The 27,500-nt window shown below is 45.3% G+C and overlaps 1 protein-coding gene across 1 annotated transcript in view; it reads right to left on the reverse strand.

Annotated features, from left to right (window-relative positions):
• Positions 1–27,500, reverse strand: part of inppl1a (inositol polyphosphate phosphatase-like 1a) — a 71,071-nt gene that overhangs the window by 15,663 nt on the left and 27,908 nt on the right. The window contains exons 3-12 of the mRNA XM_071357816.1: positions 10,673–10,817; positions 9,511–9,595; positions 8,649–8,795; positions 8,314–8,404; positions 6,483–6,572; positions 5,005–5,100; positions 3,096–3,246; positions 2,906–3,012; positions 784–886; positions 285–481 (exon numbers count right to left, since the gene is read on the reverse strand). Of these exons, the coding sequence (XP_071213917.1) occupies positions 285–481; positions 784–886; positions 2,906–3,012; positions 3,096–3,246; positions 5,005–5,100; positions 6,483–6,572; positions 8,314–8,404; positions 8,649–8,795; positions 9,511–9,595; positions 10,673–10,817 (1,212 nt within the window). The remainder of the gene's footprint in view (positions 1–284; positions 482–783; positions 887–2,905; positions 3,013–3,095; positions 3,247–5,004; positions 5,101–6,482; positions 6,573–8,313; positions 8,405–8,648; positions 8,796–9,510; positions 9,596–10,672; positions 10,818–27,500) is intronic.

Below are 27,500 nucleotides of genomic sequence, written 5' to 3' on the forward strand. Positions count from 1 at the left end.
ATCCCTAACAACACCTTATTCCCCAATGGAACAATCCCTAACAACACCTTATTCCCCAATGGGACTATCCCTAATAACATCTTATTCCCCATGTAGTGGACTACTATTGACCAGAACCCCATTCCCCATGTAGTGGACTACTATTGACCAGAACCCCATTCCCCATGTAGTGGACTACTATTGACCAGAACCCCATTCCCCATGTAGTGGACTACTATTGACCAGAGCCCCATTCCCCATGTAGTGGACTACTATTGACCAGAGCCCCATTCCCTCTCTCTCACCGGTTTGTAATCCAACTCTGTGTGCTCTTTGAGTGCGGTGCGGAGTGAGTCGACCCACTCACGGTCACACACAGAGTTCTCCTGCGTTCCGAACACGTAGAGGTCATGAGGAATAGTTACGGTCATCTCATCCAGCGTCTTGCCCAGCCCACGACACAACAGCCAGGAACCCACCGCCTTGGGGGAGGGCACAGAACCTACACACACACACACACACACACACACACACACACACACACACACACACACACACACACACACACACACACACACACACACACACACACACACAAAATCAACATTTGTTTACTTTTCCAGACATCAAAATTGTTCTAATGTTGAGATGAGTTCTAGTCCTAATGGAATATCCTCTTCATTTTAGGAGGTTTGACGGTTTTCTGTAGTGTGTGTGTGTGTGTGTGTGTGTGTGTGTGTGTGTGTGTGTGTGTGTGTGTGTGTGTGTGTGTGTGTGTGAGTGTGTGTGTGTGTGTGAGCTCACCCATGTTCCAGGTCCCTATAAAGATGGAGATCATGTCTGGTTCGTCCTGGTTGGAATGTTTGTTCTTCATCAGCTGCAGCAGCTGACAAAAAGCCTCCCGCTTCTGACAACACGCACAGTGTACAGTCAGTGTACAGTCAGCGTACAGTCAGTGTGAGTGTACAGTCAGTGTCCAGTCAGTGTGAGTGTACAGTCAGTGTACAGTCAGTGTCCAGTCAGTGTGAGTGTACAGTCAGTGTACAGTCAGTGTGAGTGTACAGTCAGTGTACAGTCAGTGTGAGTGTACAGTCAGTGTACAGTCAGTGTGAGTGTACAGTCAGTGTACAGTCATTGTACAGTCAGTGTGAGTGTACAGTCAGTGTACAGTCAGTGTGAGTGTACAGTCAGTGTACAGTCAGTGTACAGTCAGTGTGAGTGTACAGTCAGTGTACAGTCAGTGTGAGTGTACAGTCAGTGTACAGTCAGTGTGAGTGTACAGTCAGTGTCCAGTCAGTGTGAGTGTACAGTCAGTGTCCAGTCAGTGTGAGTGTACAGTCAGTGTACAGTCAGTGTGAGTGTACAGTCAGTGTGAGTGTACAGTCAGTGTACAGTCAGTGTGAGTGTACAGTCAGTGTACAGTCAGTGTGAGTGTACAGTCAGTGTACAGTCATTGTACAGTCAGTGTGAGTGTACAGTCAGTGTACAGTCAGTGTGAGTGTACAGTCAGTGTACAGTCAGTGTACAGTCAGTGTGAGTGTACAGTCAGTGTCAGTGTACAGTCAGTGTACAGTCAGTGTGAGTGTACAGTCAGTGTACAGTCAGTGTGAGTGTACAGTCAGTGTACAGTCAGTGTGAGTGTAAAGTCAGTGTCAGTGTACAGTCAGTGTGAGTGTACAGTCAGTGTGAGTGTACAGTCAGTGTACAGTCAGTGTCAGTGTACAGTCAGTGTCAGTGTAGTCAGTGTGAGTGTACAGTCAGTGTACAGTCAGTGTACAGTCAGTGTACAGTCAGTGTGAGTGTGAGTGTGTAATGGAGGACTTGGTAGACTATATATTCTTAGGTTTGTTATAGGGCAATTCCACGGTAACAGAGTGATGCTGAAAACACATTTACTTGAAAAACAGTGCAGATGAAAAATATGACGGCTCAAACCGTCTGTTACCAAACGTAGCGTCTGCACCATTCTTCAAGTAAATGTGTTTTGGTTTTTCAATGGAAATTGTTAAATGTAGTCCTTGTGTACAGAGCTGGATGCTTTGTTTAGCTATTACTGATTGTGTTTGCTCCCAGGTGCTGATCAAGGCACAGATGACAGACAGGTGGACTACAGTTGAGTTTGAAGGGTTAATGTTTGGACTAAACTAATGATATTTATCCATTGTTTCTTGAAGAATATAACTTCCCTCAGCAGCTTAGTTCAACTGTCGTACGCCATCAGAACCCCAAATATAAGCCTGTTTTACTCCAATGTTTGTAAACAAAGTAAATGTAAACAAATACTGTGCAGCCATAAAAAAACATGGTTAGAACTGTCATTTTGGGCCTCCCGAGTGGAGCAGCGGTCTTAGGCACTGCATCGCAGTGTTACGACGTCACTCCAGCATGAGGTTCGATCCCAGGCTGTGTCACAACTGGCCGTGATCCGGAGTCCCATAGGGCGGCGCACAATTGGCCCAGCGTCGTCCGGGTTTGGCCGGGGTAGGCCGTCATTGTAAATAAGAATTTGTTCTTAAATGACTTGCCTTGTTAAATAAAGGTTAAATAATTTAAAATAAAATAGGACACTTTGTTATTGTTTCAACTAATGATTGGCGGTTTAATGAAGATGAGGATTCACACAGTCCAAGGCACAGCACAGCTCTGTGTATGAGGCCCCATGGCGCTAGTAAGAGCTTGATTGACAGCTTTGAGTGTTAACCAAAGTCTTTGTTTATTCACAGCCTTTCGTACAATGTGTGTATGTGTGTGTGAGAGAAAGATAAACCATAGTGTGAATCTGAAAACAAACTTTTTCTAGAATATACAGTAGATATGCATGCCCCAAGATGCTTCCTTGTGTGTGTGTGTGTGTGTGTGTGTGTGTGTGTGTGTGTGTGTGTGTGTGTGTGTGTGTGTGTGTGTGTGTGTGTGTGTGTGTGTGTACCTTAGCGCTGGCGAAGATGAAGTCTTTCCTCTGGCTCTTCTCCTTGTCCTTCTCAAACATGATACCCAGCTTGTTCTGAACACGTTGAGACTTTATGAGCTGACGGACTGAGGGAGAGAAACACGGAGAGAAACAACGAGTGTGAGTGTCTTCTCACTTTCGACGTGTGTGTGTGTGTGTGTGTCCTCACTCTTGTGGTGTGTGAAGGTGTTCCAGTCCTCCTGGTTGTCCTTCATCTTCTTCATCACCACTAGCTTCCCTCCCTCCACGTCCACAGACAGACTGTGCTTCTGACTCTTCCCTATCTTAGTCAGGTCTGCCAGGTACACATCCAACTTCACCTGGAGGGACAGAGGGGTTACACAGACATACGGGTTACAGACAGATGGACGGACAGACGCACACAGACAGACACAGCGACAAACAGACACAGAGAGAGACAGGACAAAACCAGAATTCTTTATTCACATAATAATCTACAGCTTCTTCAGTGTGAAATCGAGACAGCTGTAATACCTGGTGTCACCACCGGGGGGAGGCAGTGTGTCGATGCACAGTCAGTTCAGTAAACTGTCCTCCATGTTGGGACCAAGCATTGTATGAAAACAGTATCATCTGGGTTCTCAGTGGAATGTATCCTAGATATTTTAGTATCAATAAAACAATAAATATAACAATAAAATACATCAACGTCACAGAGCTCAGTACAGTCTGGATGGAAGTTTTGATACAGCCGTTGCTCTGTCTGGGGTGAATCTGACATGGTGGTTTTATGAGGAACACCCCCCCCCCCCCCACATCTCACCCATCAGAGCAACACACTTCTTCCCCTGCAATCAGGAAGTGGCTAGAAAGGAGGTCATCAAACACACACACACACACACACACACACACACACACACACACACACACACACACACACACACACACACACACACACACACACACACACACACACACACACACACACACACACACACACACACACACACACACGTCTTCAGTGAATGTGAAACATTCTGACGTAGCTCCTGAACCGCTGTATAAATCACACAGGGGAGTGGAGATGACTGACTGTTAATCCGTGTCTGCTGACTCCCCAGCCTAGTGTAGTCAGAAAGACATATAGCTATTGGGCTTGTTCCAAAACAGACAGTGCAGGCGACTGCCGACTGACTGATCTACAAATGACCTATTATCATAAATAACTACTCATTATCGTTTATAGATCAGTCAGTAAATCCCAATTTACCCATAATGCATCATGGATTTGATGCTCTCGAACACGGCCACTGTCTCTCAGAATGGATTTCATGGGAGTGGAAAACCAACCAATGAGTCAATCAATGTCCAGCTCCATATGAGCTATGACCAATCAATGTCCAGCTCCATATGAGCTATGACCAATCAATGTCCAGCTCCATATGAGCTATGACCAATGGACGTTCAGCTTCTCAAAACCAGCAGTTTCTAACGTCATAAACACGAACAGACCCAGTGCTGTTAATCTGGGCGTAGAGTGATTAGACATGGGAACCTATAGAATTTGGACCACGTTCAGCAAGCTCATTGCTCAACTCAGCTGGAGTGCGTGTTTACACAGAGTTAAAGTAGTTCCATTTAAATTCAGTTAATTACGGAAGGTTTCCATTTTAAATTCATGAAAGAGAATTCAAATGCCTTTGTCCTGAACATGGTGAACTGAAATGGACCATGACCCCAGGAAGCCGTGGTGTTTACATCTCTAGAGCGCTAGCTAGCTAGCTACCACTTCCTGGTTACTGATAGTGATTATCCTTCCATCACACCCACTCTGTAGTTATCAGCACAGGGTTGAGGGCTCTAGTCTCTACACTCTGGTCACATCAGTCATTTAACTATCACATCCTGAGAGAGGGAGGTCGGACCATAGCCATGACATCCATGATGATGTCACAGAACAGACAAAACTGTTCATTTATCTGACTGGCTCCCAGGGCAGAAAACCACTTCCCGGAGAATCTAGGAATTCCGAGCCACACCCACTGATTGGTCAGCCTGTGGACCAATGGGACAGAGGAGGGGGTGGGGTATATCTCAAAGTGTGTGTGTGCATGTACCTCAAAGGCCTGTACAGGGATGGTTTTGCTGTGGCGTGTGAGAGGAGGAGGAGAGGAGAGAGTGGATAAACTCATATCTTGCACAGCCTTCAGAGCCTAAAGAGGGAAAAGGAAAGAGAGAGGGAGAGCGAGAGGGAGAATTACATTAGCTACAGGGTTAAGAAACCTGAACAACCAGTGTAAGGTGTGTAATTATAAACCTGAACAACCAGTGTAAGGTGTGTAATTATAATAATTATAAACCTGAACAACCAGTATAAGGTGTGTAATTATAATAATTATAAACCTGAACAACCAGTATAAGGTGTGTAATTAGAAACCTGAACAACCAGTGTAAGGTGTGTAATTATAATAATTATAAACCTGAACAACCAGTATAAGGTGTGTAATTATAAACCTGAACAACCAGTGTAAGGTGTGTAATTATAATAATTATAAACCTGAACAACCAGTGTAAGGTGTGTAATTAGAAACCTGAACAACCAGTGTAAGGTGTGTAATTATAAACCTGAACAACCAGTGTAAGGTGTGTAATTAGAAACCTGAACAACCAGTATAAGGTGTGTAATTATAAACCTGAACAACCAGTGTAAGGTATGTAATTATAATAATTATAAACCTGAACAACCAGTGTAAGGTGTGTAATTATAAACCTGAACAACCAGTGTAAGGTGTGTAATTAGAAACCTGAACAACCAGTGTAAGGTGTGTAATTATAAACCTGAACAACCAGTGTAAGGTGTGTAATTAGAAACCTGAACAACCAATCCATCTCTCCCCCTTCCTCTCCCATCTTCTCCCTCCCCCTTCCTCTCCCATCTTCTCCCACCCCCCCAAACCATCTTCTCCCTCCCCCTTCCTCATCTTCTCCCTCTTCCTCCCTCTCCCATCTTTTCCCTCCCCCTCCCTCTCCCATCTTTTCCCTCCCCCTCCCTCTCTGTCTTCTCCCTCTCCCCCCTGTCTCATCTTCTCCCTCTCCCTCACTCATCTTCTCCCTCTCTCATCCTCTCCCTCTCCCTCCCACTCTCATCTTCTCCCTCTTCCTCCCTCTCCCATCTTTTCCCTCCCCCTCCCTCTCCCATCTTCTCCCTCTCCCTCCCTCTCTGTCTTCTCCCTCTCCCTCCTGTCTCATCTTCTCCCTCTCCCTCACTCATCTTCTCCCTCTCCCTCCTCTCTCATCTTCTCCCTCTCCCTCCCACTCTCATCTTCTCCCTCCATGTGTAGCCTGAGCTCTGGGGCCCAGACAGAGGGGAGAGGGGACATAGAATTAGAATGACTATTAGATAATATTTCTATGGAGGGTGTGGGGGGTCCTCTCTCTCTTTACCCCAGCTCAGAACACACCCGCTGGGCTACAGCCACCACCCGCCGCCCATCGTGGCAGACTATCCATCAGAGGGAGGAGGTTAACTAAACACACTCACTGACAGCTGCGTGTGTGTGAGTGTGTGCTTGTGCCTGTGTGCGTGCAGGCTTACCTTCTTCTCTATAGAAGACAGTAAGTCTTTGAGGATAGCCAGTTTAGTAACCAGATTCTCCAACTCCTGATCTCCACCCTGATTCACCGACTACAGAGGAAAACAGACAGTTAAGACAGACAGACAGTTACGACAGACAGTTACGACAGACAGACAGTTACGACAAACAGTTACGACAGACTGTTACGACAGACAGACAGACAGACAGACAGTTACGACAGACAGACAGACAGTTACGACAGACAGTTACGACAGACAGGCAGTTACGACAGACAGACAGTTACGACAGACAGACAGTTACGACAGACAGACAGACAGTTACGACAGACAGTTACGACATACAGACAGACAGTTACGACAGACAGTTACGACAGACAGACAGACAGTTACGACAGACAGTTACGACAGACAGGCAGTTACGATAGACAGGCAGTTACGACAGACAGACAGACAGTTACGACAGACAGTTAAGACAGACAGACAGTTACGACAGACAGTTACGACAGACAGTTACGACAGACAGTTACGACAGACAGTTACGACAGACAGTTACGACAGACAGTTACGACAGACAGGCAGTTACGATAGACAGGCAGTTACGATAGACAGACAGACAGTTACGACAGACAGTTACGACAGACAGACAGTTACGACAGACAGTTACGACAGACAGGCAGTTACGATAGACAGGCAGTTACGACAGACAGGCAGTTACGACAGACAGGCAGTTACGATAGACAGACAAACAGTTACGACAGACAGGCAGTTACGATAGACAGACAGTTACGATAGACAGACAGTTACGACAGACAGACAGGCAGTTACGACAAACAGACAGTTACGACAAACAGACAGACAGTTACGACAGACAGTTACGACAGACAGACAGTTACGACAGACAGTTACAACAGACAGACAGTTACGACAGACAGTTACGACAGACAGGCAGTTACGACAGACAGGCAGTTACGACAGACAGGCAGGCAGTTACGACAGACAGTTACGACAGACAGACAGTTACGACAGACAGTTACGACAGACAGGCAGTTACGATAGACAGGCAGTTACGACAGACAGACAGACAGACAGTTACGACAGACAGTTACGACAGACAGACAGACAGTTACGACAGATAGTTACGACAGACAGGCAGTTACGATAGACAGGCAGTTACGATAGACAGGCAGTTACGATAGACAGACAAACAGTTACGACAGACAGGCAGTTACGATAGACAGGCAGTTACGATAGACAGACAGTTACAACAGACAGACAGGCAGTTACGATAGACAGACAGTTACGACAGACAGACAGACAGTTACGACAGACAGACAGACAGTTACGACAGACAGACAGACAGACAGTTACGACAGACAGGCAGTTACGACAGACAGACACAGACACACTAGATGCTATGTAGACATGAGCCCATTGTGTGTTGTTACATCGCTTGAGGAAAGTTTGAGGGGAAAGGAGGTCTGGCCCTTTAAGACCACGTGTGTGTGTGTGTGTGTGTGTGTGTGTGTGTGTGTGTGTGTGTGTGTGTGTGTGTGTGTGTGTGTGTGTGTGTGTGTGTGTGTGTGTGATTACAGCGTGACTCTCTCAAGCACAGCTGTCTCTAGGAACTCTAGTTGTTTCTCTCTGGGGGACAAATATCTCTTTCCTCATGACCCCCAGTGCACTCAGGAGCATTGTGTGTGTGTGTGTGTGTACAGGAGGAAACCAAGGTGTGGCATGTCTAAGCTTCCTGTGCTTTCCAGAGTCATACATTTTACCCCACCACACACACAAACAAACACAAGAAAAAAATAAGATAGAAAATGTAGAGTACCTGCTGTATCATCTTGGACACTATGAAGGAACTCTGTTGGTCAAACACCTTGGACAGGATCTCCAGCCCAGACAGAACCTTATCCACCTCCCTACACACACACACACACACACACACACACACACACACACACACACACACACACACACACACACACACACACACACACACACACACACACACACACACACACACACACACACACACACACACACACACACACACACACACACACACACACACACACACACAAACACACACAGGTTTTTGAGTGTGTGTGCATGCGTGCATGTGTCACCAAGAGAAGTTGAGAGTTGTGTGTGTTTGTGTCTCACCCATTGAGGCGTTTGCAGGAGGACACCAGTGTCTTGTTGAGGTGGGGCAGAGAGCTGGCTCCCTGTTTGACAGCCTGCAGGTCCAGAGCGTAGCTTCCCTTCAGATACTCATGGGAAATGGTGCTCAGGCCGTTAGCAGCAGGGGTGCTAAAGTAGGACGGAACAACATCCAATCCGTGTCAATAGAACAGACATGGGTCTTACATCCTCTGGACTTGCCACAGAGACCATGGGGTGCAGAGGGGGACTGGCCTTGTGGTGAGTATACAACACTGAAGAAGACATGACAACAACAACTTTCCAATGTTACAGACTTCCTCAGGATCAGACTGCTGCTGACTCACTGTCTAAACAACCCCCCCTCATCTGATCTCAGGAGGGCAAGAGAGGAGGGAAAGGACGAGAAGAGAGAAGAGGGGGGGAGGGTTCTTCCGGGTTGGTCGAAGATAGGCCCTGTTCAGATTCACTGAATCTCTACAAGCAGGATCAGTTGGTGTAATTTAACAGGTAGATCCACCCTTTACTAGGCCCAGGAGTTTTTACTAGGTCACGCAAAATTGTGTTTGTGTGTATGCGCGTGTGGGTGTATGTGAGTGAGTGAGTGAGTGAGTGAGTGAGTGAGTGAGTGAGTGAGTGAGTGAGTGAGTGAGTGAGTGAGTGAGTGAGTGAGTGAGTGAGTGAGTGAGTGAGTGAGTGAGAGAGAGAGAGAGAGAGAGAGAGAGAGAGAGAGAGAGAGAGTGTGTGTGTGTGTGTGTGTGTGTGTGTGTGTGTGTGTGTGTGTGTGTGTGTGTGTGTGTGTGTGTGTGTGTGTGTGTGTGTATGTGTGTGTATGTGCGTGTGTGTATGTGTGTGTGTGCTGTACCTGTCGGTGGGTGTCTCTGGGGAGGAGCCTGTAGGTGGTGTGGAGGCGGAACGAGGAGGAAGTGGTGGCTTCTCATCTTCCCCATCTGACCAATCAGAGAGACAGAAAGACAAATAAAGAGAGAGATGGAGCGAGAAAGACAGAGACAGACAGACGGAGAGAGATGGAGCGAGAAAGACAGAGACAGACAGACGGAGAGAGATGGAGCGAGAAAGACAGACAGACGGAGAGAGATGGAGCGAGAAAGACAGACAGACGGAGAGAGATGGAGCGAGAAAGACAGACAGACGGAGAGAGATGGAGCGAGAAAGACAGACAGACGGAGAGAGATGGAGCGAGAAAGACAGACAGACGGAGAGAGATGGAGCGAGAAAGACAGACAGACGGAGAGAGATGGAGCGAGAAAGACAGACAGACGGACGGAGAGAGATGGAGCGAGAAAGACAGAGACAGACAGACGGAGAGAGATGGAGCGAGAAAGACAGAGACAGACAGACGGAGAGAGATGGAGCGAGAAAGACAGAGACAGACGGAGAGAGATGGAGCGAGAAAGACAGACAGACGGAGAGAGATGGAGCGAGAAAGACAGACAGACGGAGAGAGATGGAGCGAGAAAGACAGACAGACGGAGAGAGATGGAGCGAGAAAGACAGACAGACGGAGAGAGATGGAGCGAGAAAGACAGACAGACGGAGAGAGATGGAGCGAGAAAGACAGACAGACGGAGAGAGAAAGACAGAGACAGACAGACGGAGAGAGATGGAGAGAGACAGACAGACGGAGAGAGATGGAGAGAGACAGACAGACGGAGAGAGAAAGACAGACGGAGAGAGATGGAGCGAGAAAGACAGAGACAGACAGACGGAGAGAGATGGAGCGAGAAAGACAGAGACAGACAGACGGAGAGAGATGGAGAGAGAAAGACAGACAGACGGAGAGAGAAAGACAGAGACAGACAGACGGAGACAGACGGAGAGAGAAAGACAGAGACAGACAGACGGAGACAGACGGAGAGAGAAAGACAGAGACAGACAGACGGAGACAGACGGAGAGAGAAAGACAGAGACAGACAGACGGAGATGGAGAGAGAAAGACAGAGACAGACAGACGGAGAGAGAAAGACAGAGACAAACAGACGGAGAGAGATGGAGAGAGAGTATACCTGAGTAGTCCCTGTCCTCTGGGATGCTCTCCTCTCTGTCTACGGGATACAGTAGAGTGCTGACCAGTCCCTGGCTGGGCTGGAGGTACAACAGGACCAGCTCTGGGAGGCTCTTAAACCGCTTCGGCTGCACACCCTGAGACGTCTGGGAGAGGGGGAGAGGAATGAGAGAGAGAGTGGGCACTTCAAAGAAATACACTGGTGTAGAGACAGAGCACACTCTGCATAGCACGTTCAGATTAAAGCTAGGTAGGTAGGTAGGTAGGTAGGTAGGTAGGTAGGTAGGTAGGTAGGTAGGTAGGTAGGTAGGTAGGTAGGTAGGTAGGTAGGTAGGTAGGTAGGTAGGTAGATTCGAATAAAATGTTATTGGTCACATACACATGGTTAACAGGTGTTATTGGTCACATACACATGGTTAACAGGTGTTATTGGTCACATACACATGGTTAACAGGTGTTATTGGTCAAATACACATGGTTAACAGGTGTTATTGGTCACATAGACATGGTTAACAGGTGTTATTGGTCACATACACATGGTTAGCAGATGTTATTGCGAGTGTAGCGAAATGATTATGCTTCTAGTTCCGACAGTTCAGCAATACATAACAAGTAATATCTAACAATTCCACAACAAATGCCTAATACACACAAATCAAAGTAAAATGAATGGAATAAGAATATACACTGCTCAAAAAAATAAAGGGAACACTTAAACAACACAATGTAACTCCAAGTCAATCACACTTCTGTGAAATCAAACTGTCCACTTAGGAAGCAACACTGATTGACAATAAATTTCACATGCTGTTGTGCAAATGGAATAGACAAAAGGTGGAAATTATAGGAAATTAGCAAGACCACAGACCACTTCTCAGTTCCTATGCTTCCTGGCTGATGTTTTGGTCACTTTTGAATGCTGGCGGTGCTTTCACTCTAGTGGTAGCATGAGACGGAGTCTCCAACCCACGCAAGTGGCTCAGGTAGTGCAGCTCATCCAGGATGGCACATCAATGCGAGCTGTGGCAAGAAGGTTTGCTGTGTCTGTTAGCGTAGTGTCCAGAGCATGGAGGCGCTACCAGGAGACAGGCCAGTACATCAGGAGACGTGGAGGAGGCCGTAGGAGGGCAACAACCCAGCAGCAGGACCGCTACCTCCACCTTTGTGCAAGGAGGAGCACTGCCAGAGCCCTGCAAAATGACCTCCAGCAGGCCACAAATGTGCATGTGTCAGCATATGGTCTCACAAGGGGTCTGAGGATCTCATCTCGGTACCTAATGGCAGTCCGGTCATGCTGGAGGATGTTGCAGGCAGCAGAACGTTCTCCACGGCGTCTCCAGACTCTGTCACGTCTGTCACATGTGCTCATGTGCTCAGTGTCAACCTGCTTTCATCTGTGAAGAGCACAGGGCGCCAGTGGCAAATTTGCCAATCTTGGTGTTCTCTGGCAAATGCCAAACGTCCTGCACGGTGTTGGGCTGTAAGCCCAACCCCCACCTGTGGACGTCGGGCCCTCATACCACCCTCATGGAGTCTGTTTCTGACCGTTTGAGCAGACACATGCACATTTGTGGCCTGCTCCGGCAGCCTTGCGAGGGTTAACACGTTTAAATATCTTCCTCACATCGGCCAGGGAGGAGAAGCAACAGTTCTTGGTAGCGGGCCGCGTCGGTGACACTATTATCCTCAAAGCGGGCAAAGAAGGTGTTAAGTTTGTCTGGAAGCAAGACGTCGGTGTACGCGACGGGGCTGGTTTTCCTTTTGTATTCCTTGATTGTCTGTAGACCCTGACGCATACAGTTGAAGTCGGAAGTTTACATACACCTTAGCCAAATACATTTAAACTGAGTTTTTCACAATTCCTGACATTTAATCCAAGGAAGAAATCCTGTTTTAGGTCAGTTAGGATCACCACTTTATTTTAAGAATGTGACGTGTCAGAATAATACTAGAGAGAATGATTTATTTCAGCTTTTATTTGTTTCATCACATTCCCAGTGGGTCAGAAGTTCATACACTCAATTAGTATTTGGTAGCATTGCCTTTAAATTGTTTAACTTGGGTCAAACATTTTGGGAGCCTTCCACAAGCTTCCCACAATAAGTTGGGTGAATTGTGGCCCATTCCTTTTGACAGAGCTGGTGTAACTGAGTCAGGTTTGTAGGCCTCCTTGCTCGCAGACGCTTTTTCAGTTCTGCCCACAAATGTTCTATAGGATTGAGGTCAGGGCTTTGTGATGGCCACTCCAATACCTTGACTTTGTTGTCCTTTAGCCATTTTGAAGCAACTTTGGAAGTATGCTTGGGGTCATTGTCCATTTGGAAAACCCATAAGCGACCAAGCTTTAACTTCCTGACTGATGTCTTGAGATGTTGCTTCAATATATCCACATACTTTTCCTTCTTCATGATGCCATCTATTTTGTGAAGTGCACCAGTCCCTCCTGCAGCAAAGCACCCCACAACATGATGCTGCCACCCCCGTGCTTCACGGTTGGGATGGTGTTCTTCGGCTTGCAAGCGTCCCCCTTTTTCCTCCAAACATACAGTTCTATTTTAGTTTCATCAGACCAGAGGACATTTCTCCAAAAAGTATGATCTTTGTCCCCATGTGCAGTTGCAAACCGTAGTCTGGCTTTTTTATGGCTGTTTTGGAGCAGTGGCTTCTTCCTTGCTGAGCTGCCTTTCAGGTCGATATAGGACTCGTTTTACTGTGGATATAGATACTTTTGTACCTGTTTCCTCCAGCATCTTCACAAGGTCCTTTGCTGTTGTTCTGGGATTGATTTGCACTTTTTGCACCAAAGTACGTTCATCTCTAGGAGACAGAACGCGTCTCCTTCTTGAGCTTTATGACGGCTGTGTGGTGTTTATACGTGCATACTATTGTTTGTACAGATGAACGTGGTACCTTCAGGGTAACCAGACTTGTGGAGGTCTACAATTGTTTTTCTGAGGTCTTGGCTAAATTCTTTTGATTTTCCCATGATGTCAAGCAAAGAAGCACTGAGTTTGAAGGTAGGCCTTGAAATACATCCACAGGTACACCTCCAATTGACTCAAATGATGTCAATTAGCCTATCAGAAGCTTCTAAAGCCATGACATCGTTTTCTGGAATTTTCCAAGCTGTTTAAAGGCACAGTCAACTTAGTGTATGTAAACTTATGACCCACTGGAATTGTGATACAGTGAAATAATCTTTCCGTAAACAATTGTTGGAATAATGACTTTTGTCATGCACAAAGTAGATGTCCTAACCGACTTGCCAAAACTATAGTTTGTTAACAAGAAATTTGTGGAGTGGTTGAAAACCGAGTTTTAATGACTCCAACCTAAGTGTATGTAAACTTCCGACTTCAACTGTACATAGTATATAGGTTAAATCAAATCAAATACTATACAACAGGTGTAGACCTCACAGTGAAATGCTTACTTACGAGCCCCTAACCAACAATGCAGTTTAAAAAAGAATACGGATAAGAATAAGAAATAAAAGTAACAAGTAATTAATGAGCAGCATTAAAATAACAATAGCGAGACCATATACAGGGGGGTACAGGTACAGAGTCAATGTGCGGAGGCACCAGTTAGTTGAGGTAATATGTACATGTAGGTAGAGTTATTAAAGTGACTATGCATAGATGATAACAACAGAGAGTAGCAACGGTGTAAAAAAGGGGGGGGGGGGGAATGCAAATATTCTGGCTATTTGATTAGATACTGATGAGTGTTATGGCTTAGGGGTAGAAGCTGTTTAGAAGCCCCTTGGACCTAGACTAGACGCTCCAGTATCGCTTGCCGTGCGGTTGCAGAGAGAACAGTCAATGACAATGGTGGCTGGAGTGTTTGACAAATTTTAAGGCCTTCCTCTAACACCGCCTGGTATAAAGGTCCTGGATGGCAGGACGCTTGGCCCCAGTGATGTACTGGGCCGTTCGCACTACCCTCTGTAGTGCCTTGCCATACCAGGCAGCGATGCAACCAGTCAGGATGCTCTCGATTTTGCAGCTGTATAACTTTTTGGACCCATGCCAAATCTTTTCAGTCTCCTGAGGGGGAATAGGTTGTGTCGTGCCCTCTTCACGACTGTCTTGGTGTGCTTGGACCATGTTAGTTTGTTGGTGATGTGGACACCAAGGAACTTGAAGCTCTCAACCTGCTCCACTACAGCCCCATCGATGAGAATGGGGGCATGCTCGGTCCTCTTTTTCCTGTAGTCCACAATCATCTCCTTTGTCTTGATCAAGTTGAGGGAGAGGTTGTTGTCCTGGCACTACACGGCCAGGTCTCTGACCTCCACCCTATAGGCTGTGTCATCGTTGTCGGTGATCAGGCCTACCACTGTTGTGTCGTCTGCAAACTTAATGATGGTGTTGGAGTTGTGCCTGGCCGTGCAGTCATGAGTGAACAGGGAGTACAGGAGGGGACTGAGCATGCACCCCTGAGGGGCCCCCGTATTGAGGATCAGCGTGGCGGATGTGTTGTTTCCTACCCTCGCCGCCTGGGGGCGGCCCGTCAGGAAGTCCAGGATCCAGTTGCAGAGAGAGGTGTTTAGTTCCAGGGTCCTTAGCTTACTGAGGAGCTTTGAGGTCACTATGGTGTTGAACGCTGGGCTGTAGTCAATGAATAGCATTCTCACATAGGTGTTCCTTTTGTCCAGGTGGGAAAGGGCAATGTGGAGTGCAATAGAGATTGCATCATCTGTGGATCTGCTGGGGCGGTATGCAATTTGGAGTGGGTCTAGAGTTTCTGGGATAATGGTGTTGATGTGAGCCATGACCAGCCTTTCAAAGCACTTCATGGCTACAGACGTGAGTTCTACGGGTCGGTTGTCATTTAGGCAGGTTACCTTAGTGTTCTTGGGCATAGGGACTATGGTGGTCTGCTTGAAACATGTTGGTATTACAGACTCGGACAGGGAGAGGTTGAAAATGTCAGTGAAGACACTTGCCAGTTGGTCATCGCATGCTCGCAGTACACGTCCTGGTAATCCACCTGTGAATGTTGACCTGTTTAAAGGTCTTACTCACATCAGCTGCGGAGAGCATGATCACACAGTCTTCCGGAACAGCTGGTGCTCTCATGCATGTTTCAGTGTTATTGCCTCAAAGCGAGCATAGTAGTTTAGTTAGTCTGGTAGGCTCGTGTCACTGGGCAGCTCTCGGCTGTGCTTCCCTTTGTAGTCTGTAATGGTTTGCAAGCCCTGCCTCTACCAACAAGTGTCAGAGCCAATGTAGTATGATTTGATCTTAGTCCTGTATTGACGCTTTGCCTGTTTGATGGTTCGTCGGATTTCTTATAAGCTTCCAGGTTAGAGTCCCGCTCCTTGAAAGCGGTAGCTCTAGCCGTTATCTCAGTGCGGATGTTGCCTGTAAACCATGGCTTCTGGTTGGGGTATGTACGTACTGTCACTGTGGGGACGACATCATCGATGCACTTATTGATGAAGCCAATGACTGATGTGGTGTAGTCCTCAATGCCATCGGAGGAATCCCGGAACATATTCCAGTCTGTGCTAGCAAAACAGTCCTGTAGCCTAACATCTGCTTCATCTGACCACTTTCTTATTGATCGAGTCACTGGTGCTTCCTGCTTTAATTTTTGCTTGTAAGCAGGAATCAGGAGGATAAAATTATGGTCAGATTTGCCAAATGGAAGGTGAGGGAAAGCTTTGTATGCGTCTCTGTGTCACGAGTTTTTTCCCCCTCTGGTTGCACATTTAACATGCTGATAGAAATTTGGTAAAACTGATTTAAGTTTCCCTGCATTAAAATCCCAGGCTACTAGGAGCATCGCCTCTGGGTGAGCGTTTTCTTGTATTCTTAAAGCGGAATACAGCTCATTCAATGCGGTCTAAGTGCCAGCCTCAGTCTGTGGTGGTATGTAGACAGCTACGAAAAATACAGATGAAAACTATCTAAGTAGATAGTGTGGTCTACAGCTTATCATGAGAAACTCTACCTCAGGCGAGCAATAGCTCGAGACTTCCTTAGATATCGTGCACCAGCTGTTATTTACAAAAATACATAGTCCTCTGCCCCTTGTCTTACCAGACGCCGCAGTTCTATCCTGCCGATACAGCGTATAACCAGCCAGCTGTATGTTGATAATGTCGTCGTTCAGCCACAACTCCGTGAAGCATAAGATATTAGTTTTGAATGTCCTGTTGGTAGTTTAATCTTCCTCGTAGGTCATCTATTTTATTCTCCAAAGATTGCACGTTTGCTAGCAGATTGTAAGGAAGTGGGGGTTTATTCGATCGCCTACGAATTCTCAGAAGGCAGCCCGCCATTTGGCCCCTTATTCTCCACCTTCTCTTCACGCAAATCACGGGGATTTGGACCTGTTCCCGGGAGAGCAGAATATCATTCACGTCGGGCTCGTCGGACTCATTAAAGGAAAAAAAGGATTGTGCCAGTCTGTGGTGAGTCATCGCAGTCCTGATGTCCAGAAGTTATTTTCGGTCATAAAAGAGAGGGTAGCGGAAGCATTATGTACAAAATAAGTTACAAACAACACAAAGAAACGAACAAAAAACACAATTGGTTGGGGACACGTAAAATGTCAGCCTTCTTCTCCGGCGCCATCTTATAGGTTGGTAGATAGGTAGGTAGTATATAGATAGGTAGGTAGTATATAGATAGGTAGGTAGTATATAGATAGGTAGGTAGTATACAGATAGATAGGTAGTATATTGATAGGTAGGTAGTATACAGACAGATAGGTAGTATATTGATAGGTAGGTAGTATATAGATAGGTAGGTAGTATATAGATAGGTAGGTAGTATATAGATAGGTATGTAGTATACAGATAGGTAGGTAGTATACTGATAGGTAGGTAGTATATTGATAGGAAGGTAGTATATAGATAGGTAGGTAGTATATAGATAGGTAGGTAGTAAATAGATAGGTAGGTAGTATACAGATAGGTAGGTAGTATACAGATAGGTAGGTAGTATATAGATAGGTAGGTAGTATATTGATAGGTATGTAGTATATAGATAGGTAGGTAGTATATTGATAGGTATGTAGTATATAGATAGGTAGGTAGTATATTGATAGGTAGGTAGTATATAAGTCTTGGTGAGGTAGTATATAGATAGGTATGTAGTATATAGGTCTTGGTGGGGTAGTATACTGATAGGTAGGTAGTATATAGATAGGTAGGTAGTATATAGATAGGTAGGTAGTAAATAGATAGGTAGGTAGTATACAGATAGGTAGGTAGTATACAGATAGGTAGATAGTATACAGATAGGTAGGTAGTATACTGATAGGTAGGTAGTATATAGGTCTTGGTGGGGTAGTATATAGATAGGTATGTAGTATATAGGTCTTGGTGGGGTAGTATACTGATAGGTAGGTAGTATATTGATAGGTAGGTAGTATATAGATAGGTAGGTAGTATACAGATAGGTAGGTAGTATATAGATAGGTAGGTAGTATACAGATAGGTAGGTAGTATACTGATAGGTAGGTAGTATATTGATAGGTAGGTAGTATACAGATAGGTAGGTAGTATACTGATAGGTAGGTAGTATATTGATAGGTAGGTAGTATATTGATAGGTAGGTATTATACAGGTCTTGGTGATGTAGTATATTGATAGGTAGGTAGTATACAGATAGGTAGGTAGTACATAGGTCTTGGTGAGGTAGTATATAGATAGGTAGGTAGTATACAGATAGGTAGGTAGTATATAGATAGGTAGGTAGTATATTGATAGGTAGGTAGTATATAGATAGGTAGGTAGTATATAGATAGGTAGGTAGTATATAGATAGGTAGGTAGTATACAGATAGGTAGGTAGTATACAGATAGGTAGGTAGTATATTGATAGGTAGGTAGTATATAGATAGGTAGGTAGTATATAGATAGGTAGGTAGTATATAGATAGGTAGGTAGTATATAGATAGGTATGTAGTATACAGATAGGTAGGTAGTATATTGATAGGTATGTAGTATATAGATAGGTAGGTAGTATATTGATAGGTAGGTAGTATATAGATAGGTAGGTAGTATATAAGTCTTGGTGAGGTAGTATATAGATAGGTATGTAGTATATAGGTCTTGGTGGGGTAGTATACTGATAGGTAGGTAGTATATAGATAGGTAGGTAGTATATTGATAGGTAGGTAGTATATAGATAGGTAGGTAGTAAATAGATAGGTAGGTAGTATACAGATAGGTAGGTAGTATACAGATAGGTAGGTAGTATATTGATAGGTAGGTAGTATACAGATAGGTAGGTAGTATACAGATAGGTAGGTAGTATATAGATAGGTAGATAGTATACAGATAGGTAGGTAGTATACTGATAGGTAGGTAGTATATAGGTCTTGGTGGGGTAGTATATAGATAGGTATGTAGTATATAGGTCTTGGTGGGGTAGTATACTGATAGGTAGGTAGTATATTGATAGGTAGGTAGTATATAGATAGGTAGGTAGTATACAGATAGGTAGGTAGTATATACAGTGGGGAGAACAAGTATTTGATACACTGCCGATTTTGCAGGTTTTCCTACTTACAAAGCATGTAGAGGTCTGTAATTTTTATCATAGGTACACTTCAACTGTGAGAGACGGAATCTAAAACAAAAATCCAGAAAATCACATTGTATGATTTTTAAGGAAATTATTTGCATTTTATTGCATGACATAAGTATTTGATCACCTACCAACCAGTAAGAATTCCGGCTCTCACAGACCTGTTAGTTTTTCTTTAAGAAGCCCTCCTGTTCTCCACTCATTACCTGTATTAACTGCACCTGTTTGAACTCGTTACCTGTATAAAAGACACCTGTCCACACACTCAATCAAAGAGACTCCAACCTCTCCACAATGGCCAAGACCAGAGAGCTGTGTAAGGACATCAGGGATAAAATTGTAGACCTGCACAAGGCTGGGATGGGCTACAGGACAATAGGCAAGCAGCTTGGTGAGAAGGCAACAACTGTTGGCGCAATTATTAGAAAATGGAAGAAGTTGAAGTTGACGGTCAATCACCCTCGGTCTGGGGCTCCATGCAAGATCTCACCTCGTGGGGCATCAATGATCATGAGGAAGGTGAGGGATCAGCCCAGAACTACACGGCAGGACCTGGTCAATGACCTGAAGAGAGCTGGGACCACAGTCTCAAAGAAAACCATTAGTAACACACTACGCTGCCATGGATTAAAATCCTGCAGCGCACGCAAGGTCCCCCTGCTCAAGCCAGCGCATGTCCAGGCCCGTCTGAAGTTTGCCAATGACCATCTGGATGATCCAGAGGAGGAATGGGAGAAGGTCATGTGGTCTGATGAGACAAAAATATAGCTTTTTGGTCTAAACTCCACTCGCCGTGTTTGGAGGAAGAAGAAGGATGAGTACAACTCTAAGAACACCATCCCAACCGTGAAGCATGGAGGTGGAAACATCATTCTTTGGGGATGCTTTTCTGCAAAGGGGACAGGACGACTGCACCGTATTGAGGGGAGGATGGATGGGGGAGTTATCGCGAGATCTTGGCCAACAACCTCCTTCCCTCAGTAAGAGCATTGAAGATGGGTCGTGGCTGGGTCTTCCAGCAAGACAACGACCCGAAACACACAGCCAGGGCAACTAAGGAGTGGCTCTGTAAGAAGCATCTCAAGGTCTTGGAGTGGCCTAGCCAGTCTCCAGACCTGAACCCAATAGAATATCTTTGGAGGGAGCTGAAAGTCCGTATTGCCCAGCGACAGCCCCGAAACCTGAAGGATCTGGAGAAGGTCTGTATGGAGGAGTGGGCCAAAATCCCTGCTGCAGTGTGTGCAAACCTGGTCAAGAACTACAGGAAACATATGATCTCTGTAATTGCAAACAAAGGTTTCTGTACCAAATATTAAGTTCTGCTTTTCTGATGTATCAAATACTTATGTCATGCAATAAAATGCAAATTAATTACTTAAAAATCATACAATGTGATTTTCTGGATTTTTGTTTTAGATTCCGTCTCTCACAGTTGAAGTGTACCTATGATAAAAATTACAGACCTCTACATGCTTTGTAAGTAGGAAAACCTGCAAAATCGGCAGTGTATCAAATACTTGTTCTCCCCACTGTAGATAGGTAGGTAGTATACAGATAGGTAGGTAGTATACTGATAGGTAGGTAGTATACTGATAGGTAGGTAGTATATTGATAGGTAGGTAGTATACAGGTCTTGGTGATGTAGTATATTGATAGGTAGGTAGTATACAGATAGGTAGGTAGTACATAGGTCTTGGTGAGGTAGTATATAGATAGGTAGGTAGTATACAGATAGGTAGGTAGTATATAGATAGGTAGGTAGTATATTGATATGTAGGTAGTATATAGATAGGTAGGTAGTATATTGATATGTAGGTAGTATATTGATATGTAGGTAGTATATAGATAGGTAGGTAGTATATTGATATGTAGCTAGTATACAGATAGGTAGGTAGTATATAGATAGGTAGGTAGTATACAGATAGGTAGGTAGTATATTGATAGGTAGGTAGTATATAGATATGTAGGTAGTATATAGATAGGTATGTAGTATATTGATAGGTAGTATATAGATAGGTATGTAGTATACAGATAGGTAGGTAGTATATTGATAGGTATGTAGTATACAGATAGGTAGGTAGTATATAGATAGGTAGGTAGTATATAGATAGGTATGTAGTATACAGATAGGTAGGTAGTATATTGATAGGTAGGTAGTATATAGATATGTAGGTAGTATATAGATATGTAGGTAGTATATAGATAGGTATGTAGTATATTGATAGGTAGTATATAGATAGGTATGTAGTATACAGATAGGTAGGTAGTATATTGATAGGTATGTAGTATACAGATAGGTAGGTAGTATATAGATAGGTAGGTAGTATATAGATAGGTATGTAGTATATTGATAGGTAGGTAGTATATAATCCCCAGTTTACAATTGGCTCATTCATCCCCCTCCTCTCCCCTGTAACTATTCCCCAGGTCGTTGCTGCAAATGAGAACGTGTTCTCAGTCAACTTACCTGGTAAAATAAAGGTTAAATAACGGTAAAATAAAAAAATAAATATTGATAGGTAGGTAGTATATAGATAGGTAGTATATAGATAGGTATGTAGTATATTGATAGGTAGGTAGTATACAGATAGGTAGTATATAGATAGGTGTGTAGTATATTGATAGGTAGGTAGTATATAGATAGGTATGTAGTATATTGATAGGTAGGTAGTATACAGATAGGTATGTAGTATATAGGTCTTGGTGGGGTAGTATATAGATAGGTAGGTAGTATACAGATAGGTATGTAGTATACAGATAGGTAGGTAGTATACAGATAGGTATGTAGTATATAGGTCTTGGTGGGGTAGTATACAGATAGGTAGGTAGTATACAGATAGGTAGGGAGTATACAGATAGGTAGGGAGTATACAGATAGGTAGGTAGTATATAGGTCTTGGTGGGGTAGTATACAGATAGGTATGTAGTATATAGGTCTTGGTGGGGTAGTATACAGATAGGTATGTAGTATACAGATAGGTAGTATATAGATAGGTATGTAGTATATTGATAGGTAGGTAGTATATAGATAGGTATGTAGTATATTGATAGGTAGGTAGTATACAGATAGGTATGTAGTATATAGGTCTTGGTGGGGTAGTATATAGATAGGTAGGTAGTATACAGATAGGTATGTAGTATACAGATAGGTAGGTAGTATACAGATAGGTATGTAGTATATAGGTCTTGGTGGGGTAGTATACAGATAGGTAGGTAGTATACAGATAGGTAGGGAGTATACAGATAGGTAGGGAGTATACAGATAGGTAGGTAGTATATAGGTCTTGGTGGGGTAGTATACAGATAGGTATGTAGTATATAGGTCTTGGTGGGGTAGTATACAGATAGGTATGTAGTATATAGGTCTTGGTGGGGTAGTATACAGATAGGTAGGTAGTAACTTCCGGCGCCGAAAAGAGATGGCCGCCTCGCTTCGTGTTCCTTGGAAAATATGCAGTATTTTGTTTTTTTACGTGTTATTTCTTACATCGGTACCCCGGGTAATCTTAGGTTTCATTACATACAGTCGGGAGGAACTACTGAATATACGATTAACGTCAACTCATCATCGTTCCTACCAGGAATATGACTTTCCCGAAACGGATCCAGTGTTTTGCCTTCCACCCAATACAAGGGATCTGATCCCAGCCGGCGACCCTGTGCGACGCCGAAAAAGGGGAAAACGTGGCGGTCTCGTGGTCAGGCTTCGGAGACGGGCACATCGCGCTCCACTCCCTAGCATACTACTCGCCAATGTCCAGTCTCTTGACAATAAGGTTGATGAAATCCGAGCACGGGTAGCATTCCAGAGAGACATCAGGGATTGCAACGTGCTCTGCTTCACGGAAACATGGCTAACTCAAGGGACGCTAACGGAGTCGGTGCAGCCAGCTGGTTTCTTCATGCATCGCGCCGACAGAAACAAACATCTTTCCGGTAAGAAGAGGGGCGGGGGGGTATGCCTTATGATTAACGAGAAGTGGTGTGATCATCATAACAACACACAAGAACTCAAGTCGTTCTGTTCACCTGATCTAGAACTCCTCACAATCAAATGTCGACCGCATTATCTACCAAGGGAATTCTCGTCAATCATAATCACAGCCGTATACATTCCCCCCCAAGCAGACACATCGATGGCCCTGAACGAACTTTATCTGACTCTTTGTAAACTGGAAACCACACACCCTGAGGCTGCATTCATCGTAGCTGGGGATTTTAACAAGGCTAATCTAAAAACAAAACTCCCTAAATTCTATCAGCATATCGATTGTGCTACCAGGGCTGGAAAAACACTAGACCATTGTTATACTAATTTCCGCGACGCTTATAAGGCCCTCCCCCGCCCCCCTTTCGGAAAAGCTGACCACGACTCCATTTTGTTGATTCCAGCCTACAAACAGAAACTCAAACAACAAGCTCCCGCGCTCAGGTCTGTTCAACGCTGGTCCGACCAATCTGAATCCACGCTTCAAGACTGCTTCGATCACGCGGATTGGAATATGTTCCGCATCGCGTCCAACAACAATATTGACGAATATGCTGATTCGGTGAGCGAGTTCATTAGGAAGTGCATTGACGATGTCGTACCCACAGCAACGATAAAAACATTCCCAAACCAGAAACCGTGGATTGACGGCAGCATTCGCGTGAAACTGAAAGCGCGAACCACTGCTTTTAACCAGGGCAAGGTGACCGGAAGCATGACCGAATACAAACAGTGTAGCTATTCTCTCCGCAAGGCAATCAAACAGGCTAAGTCTCAGTACAGAGACAAAATCGAGTCGAAATTCAACAGCTCAGACACAAGAGGTATGTGGCAGGGTCTACAGTCAATCACGGATTACAAAAAGAAAACCAGCCCCGTCGAGGACCAGGATGTCTTGCTCCCAGACAGGCTAAACAACTTTTTTGCCCGCTTTGAGGACAATACAGTGCCACTGACACGGCCCCCTACCAAAACCTGCGGGCTCTCCTTCACTGCAGCCGAGGTGAGTAAAACATTTAAACGTGTTAACCCTCGCAAGGCTGCAGGCCCAGACGGCATTCCCAGCCGCGTCCTCAGAGCATGCGCAGACCAGCTGGCTGGTGTGTTTACGGACATATTCAATCAATCCTTATCCCAGTCTGCTGTTCCCACATGCTTCAAGAGGGCCACCATTGTTCCTGTTCCCAAGAAAGCTAAGGTAACTGAGCTAAACGACTACCGCCCCGTAGCACTCACTTCCGTCATCATGAAGTGCTTTGAGAGACTAGTCAAGGACCATATCACCTCCACCCTACCGGACACCCTAGACCCACTCCAATTTGCTTACCGACCCAATAGGTCCACAGACGACGCAATCGCAACCACACTGCACACTGCCCTAACCCATCTGGACAAGAGGAATACCCATGTGAGAATGCTGTTCATCGATTACAGCTCAGCATTTAACACCATAGTACCCTCCAAACTCGTCATCAAGCTCGAGACCCTGGGTCTCGACCCCGCCCTGTGCAACTGGGTCCTGGACTTCCTGACGGGCCGCCCCCAGGTGGTGAGGGTAGGTAACAACATCTCCACCCCGCTGATCCTCAACACTGGGGCCCCACAAGGGTGCGTTCTGAGCCCTCTCCTGTACTCCCTGTTCACCCACGACTGCGTGGCCATGCACGCCTCCAACTCAATCATCAAGTTTGCGGATGACACTACAGTGGTAGGCTTGATTACCAACAACGACGAGACGGCCTACAGGGAGGAGGTGAGGGCCCTCGGAGTGTGGTGTCAGGAAAATAACCTCATACTCAACGTCAACAAAACAAAGGAGATGATTGTGGACTTCAGGAAACAGCAGAGGGAGCACCCCCCTATCCACATCGACGGGTCAGTAGTGGAGAAGGTGGAAAGTTTTAAGTTCCTCGGTGTACACATCACGGACAAACTGAATTGGTCCACCCACACAGACAGCGTTGTGAAGAAGGCGCAGCAGCGCCTCTTCAACCTCAGGAGGCTGAAGAAATTCGGCTTGTCACCAAAAGCACTCACAAACTTCTACAGATGCACAATCGAGAGCATCCTGTCGGGCTGTATCACCGCCTGGTACGGCAACTGCTCCGCCCACAACCGTAAGGCTCTCCAGAGGGTAGTGAGGTCTGCAGAACGCATCACCAGGGGCAAACTACCTGCCCTCCAGGACACCTACACCACCCGATGTCACAGGAAGGCCATAAAGATCATCAAGGACAACAACCACCCAAGCCACTGCCTGTTCACCCCGCTATCATCCAGAAGGCGAGGTCAGTACAGGTGCATCAAAGCAGGGACCGAGAGACTGAAAAACAGCTTCTATCTCAAGGCCATCAGACTGTTAAACAGCCACCACTAACATTTAGCGGCCGCTGCCAACATACTGACTCAACTCCAGCCACTTTAAAAATGGGAATTGATGGAAATTATGTAAAAATGTACCACTAGCCACTTTAAGCAATGCCACTTAATACAATGTTTACATACCCTACATTACCCATCTCATATGTATATACTGTACTCTATATCATCTACTGCATCTTGCCATCTTTATGCAATACATGTACCACTAGCCACTTTAAACTATGCCACTTTATGTTTACATACCCTACAGTACTCATCTCATACGTATATACCGTACTCTATACCATCTACTGCATCTGCCATGCCGTTCTGTACCACCACTCATTCATATATCTTTATGTACATATTCTTTATCCCTTTACACTTGTGTGTGTGTGTAAGGTAGTAGTGTGGAATTGTTAGGTTAGATTACTGTTGGTTATTACTGCATTGTCGGAACTAGAAGCACAAGCATTTCGCTACACTCGCATTAACATCTGCTAACCATGTGTATGTGACTAATAAAATTTGATTTGATTTGATTTATATAGGTCTTGGTGGGGTAGCTCAGTGTCTGAGAGTGGGCACAATCACTTTCTGTTCATTGATATTTGTGGGTGGATTTTTTTTACAATTTTATTTTATTTGACCCTTATTTTACCCGGTAAGTTGACTGAGAACACATGCTCATGTACAGCAACAACCTGGGGAATAGTTACAGGGGAGAGGAGATGAATGAGCCAATTAGAAGCTGGGGATGATTAGGTGGCCATGATGGTATGAGGGCCAGATTGGGAATTTAGCCAGGACACCGGGGTTAACCCCCCTACTCTAAAGACAGTACCTACACAGGGCAATGTCCCCAATCACTGCCCTGGGCCCTGGGCCATGGGCCATGGGGGGGGGGGGGGGTAGACCAGAGGAAAGGGTTCCTCCAGCTGGCCCTCCAACACCACTTCCAGCAGCATCTGGTTTCCCATCCAGGGACTGACCAGAACCAACCCTGCTTAGCTTCAGAGGAAAGCCAGCATTGGGATGCAGGGTGGTATGCTGCTGGCTTACAGTGGCGTAAGGGAAGCTATAATACCAAGAGGCCCTCAGCTGTGAACGGGTGGGGAACCTGGCAGCCACATTCACTCCGTTTGAGTGATGTTTAATTTCACTGAAGCACTGGGTAAATCAAATGATTTGTGAAAGCCATCAGTGTGGATTCCAGGCATGGGACCAGAAGAGGAGGAGGGTAGTGGAAGGGGGATTAGTGAGGTGTATTTAGGGTTAGGTTTTACAGTATTTGAGTCTGTATGTATGTTGCAAGGGGGGGGATTGGTGACTCCCCCAGCTGCTGGACACAGAGCACAAAGAGACCTCTCTCTCTCTGTGTGTGTGTGTGTGTGTGTGTGTGTGTGTGTGTGTGTGTGTGTGTGTGTGTGTGTGTGTGTGTGTGTGTGTGTGTGTGTGTGTGTGTGTGTGTGTGTGTGTGTGTGTGTGTGTGTGTGTGTGTGTGTGTGTGTGTGTGTGTGTGTGTGTGTGTGTGTGTGTGTGTGTGTGTGTGTGTGTGTGTGTGTGTGTGTGTGTGTGTGTGTGTGTGTGTGTGTGTGTGTGTGTGTGTGTGTGTGTGTGTGTGTGTGTGTGTGTGTGTGTGTGTGTGTGTGTGTGTGTGTGTGTGTGTGTGTGTGTGTGTGTGTGTGTGTGTGTGTGTGTGTGTGTGTGTGTGTGTGTGTGTGTGTGTGTGTGTGTGTGTGTGTGTGTGTGTGTGTGTGTGTGTGTGTGTGTGTGTGTGTGTGTGTGTGTGTGTGTGTGTGTGTGTGTGTGTGTGTGTGTGTGTGTGTGTGTGTGTGTGTGTGTGTGTGTGTGTGTGTGTGTGTGTGTGTGTGTGTGTGTGTGTGTGTGTGTGTGTGTGTGTGTGTGTGTGTGTGTGTGTGTGTGTGTGTG

Source organism: Salvelinus alpinus, chromosome 21 (genome assembly GCF_045679555.1).
Source record: "Salvelinus alpinus chromosome 21, SLU_Salpinus.1, whole genome shotgun sequence".
Taxonomy (NCBI): domain Eukaryota; kingdom Metazoa; phylum Chordata; class Actinopteri; order Salmoniformes; family Salmonidae; genus Salvelinus; species Salvelinus alpinus.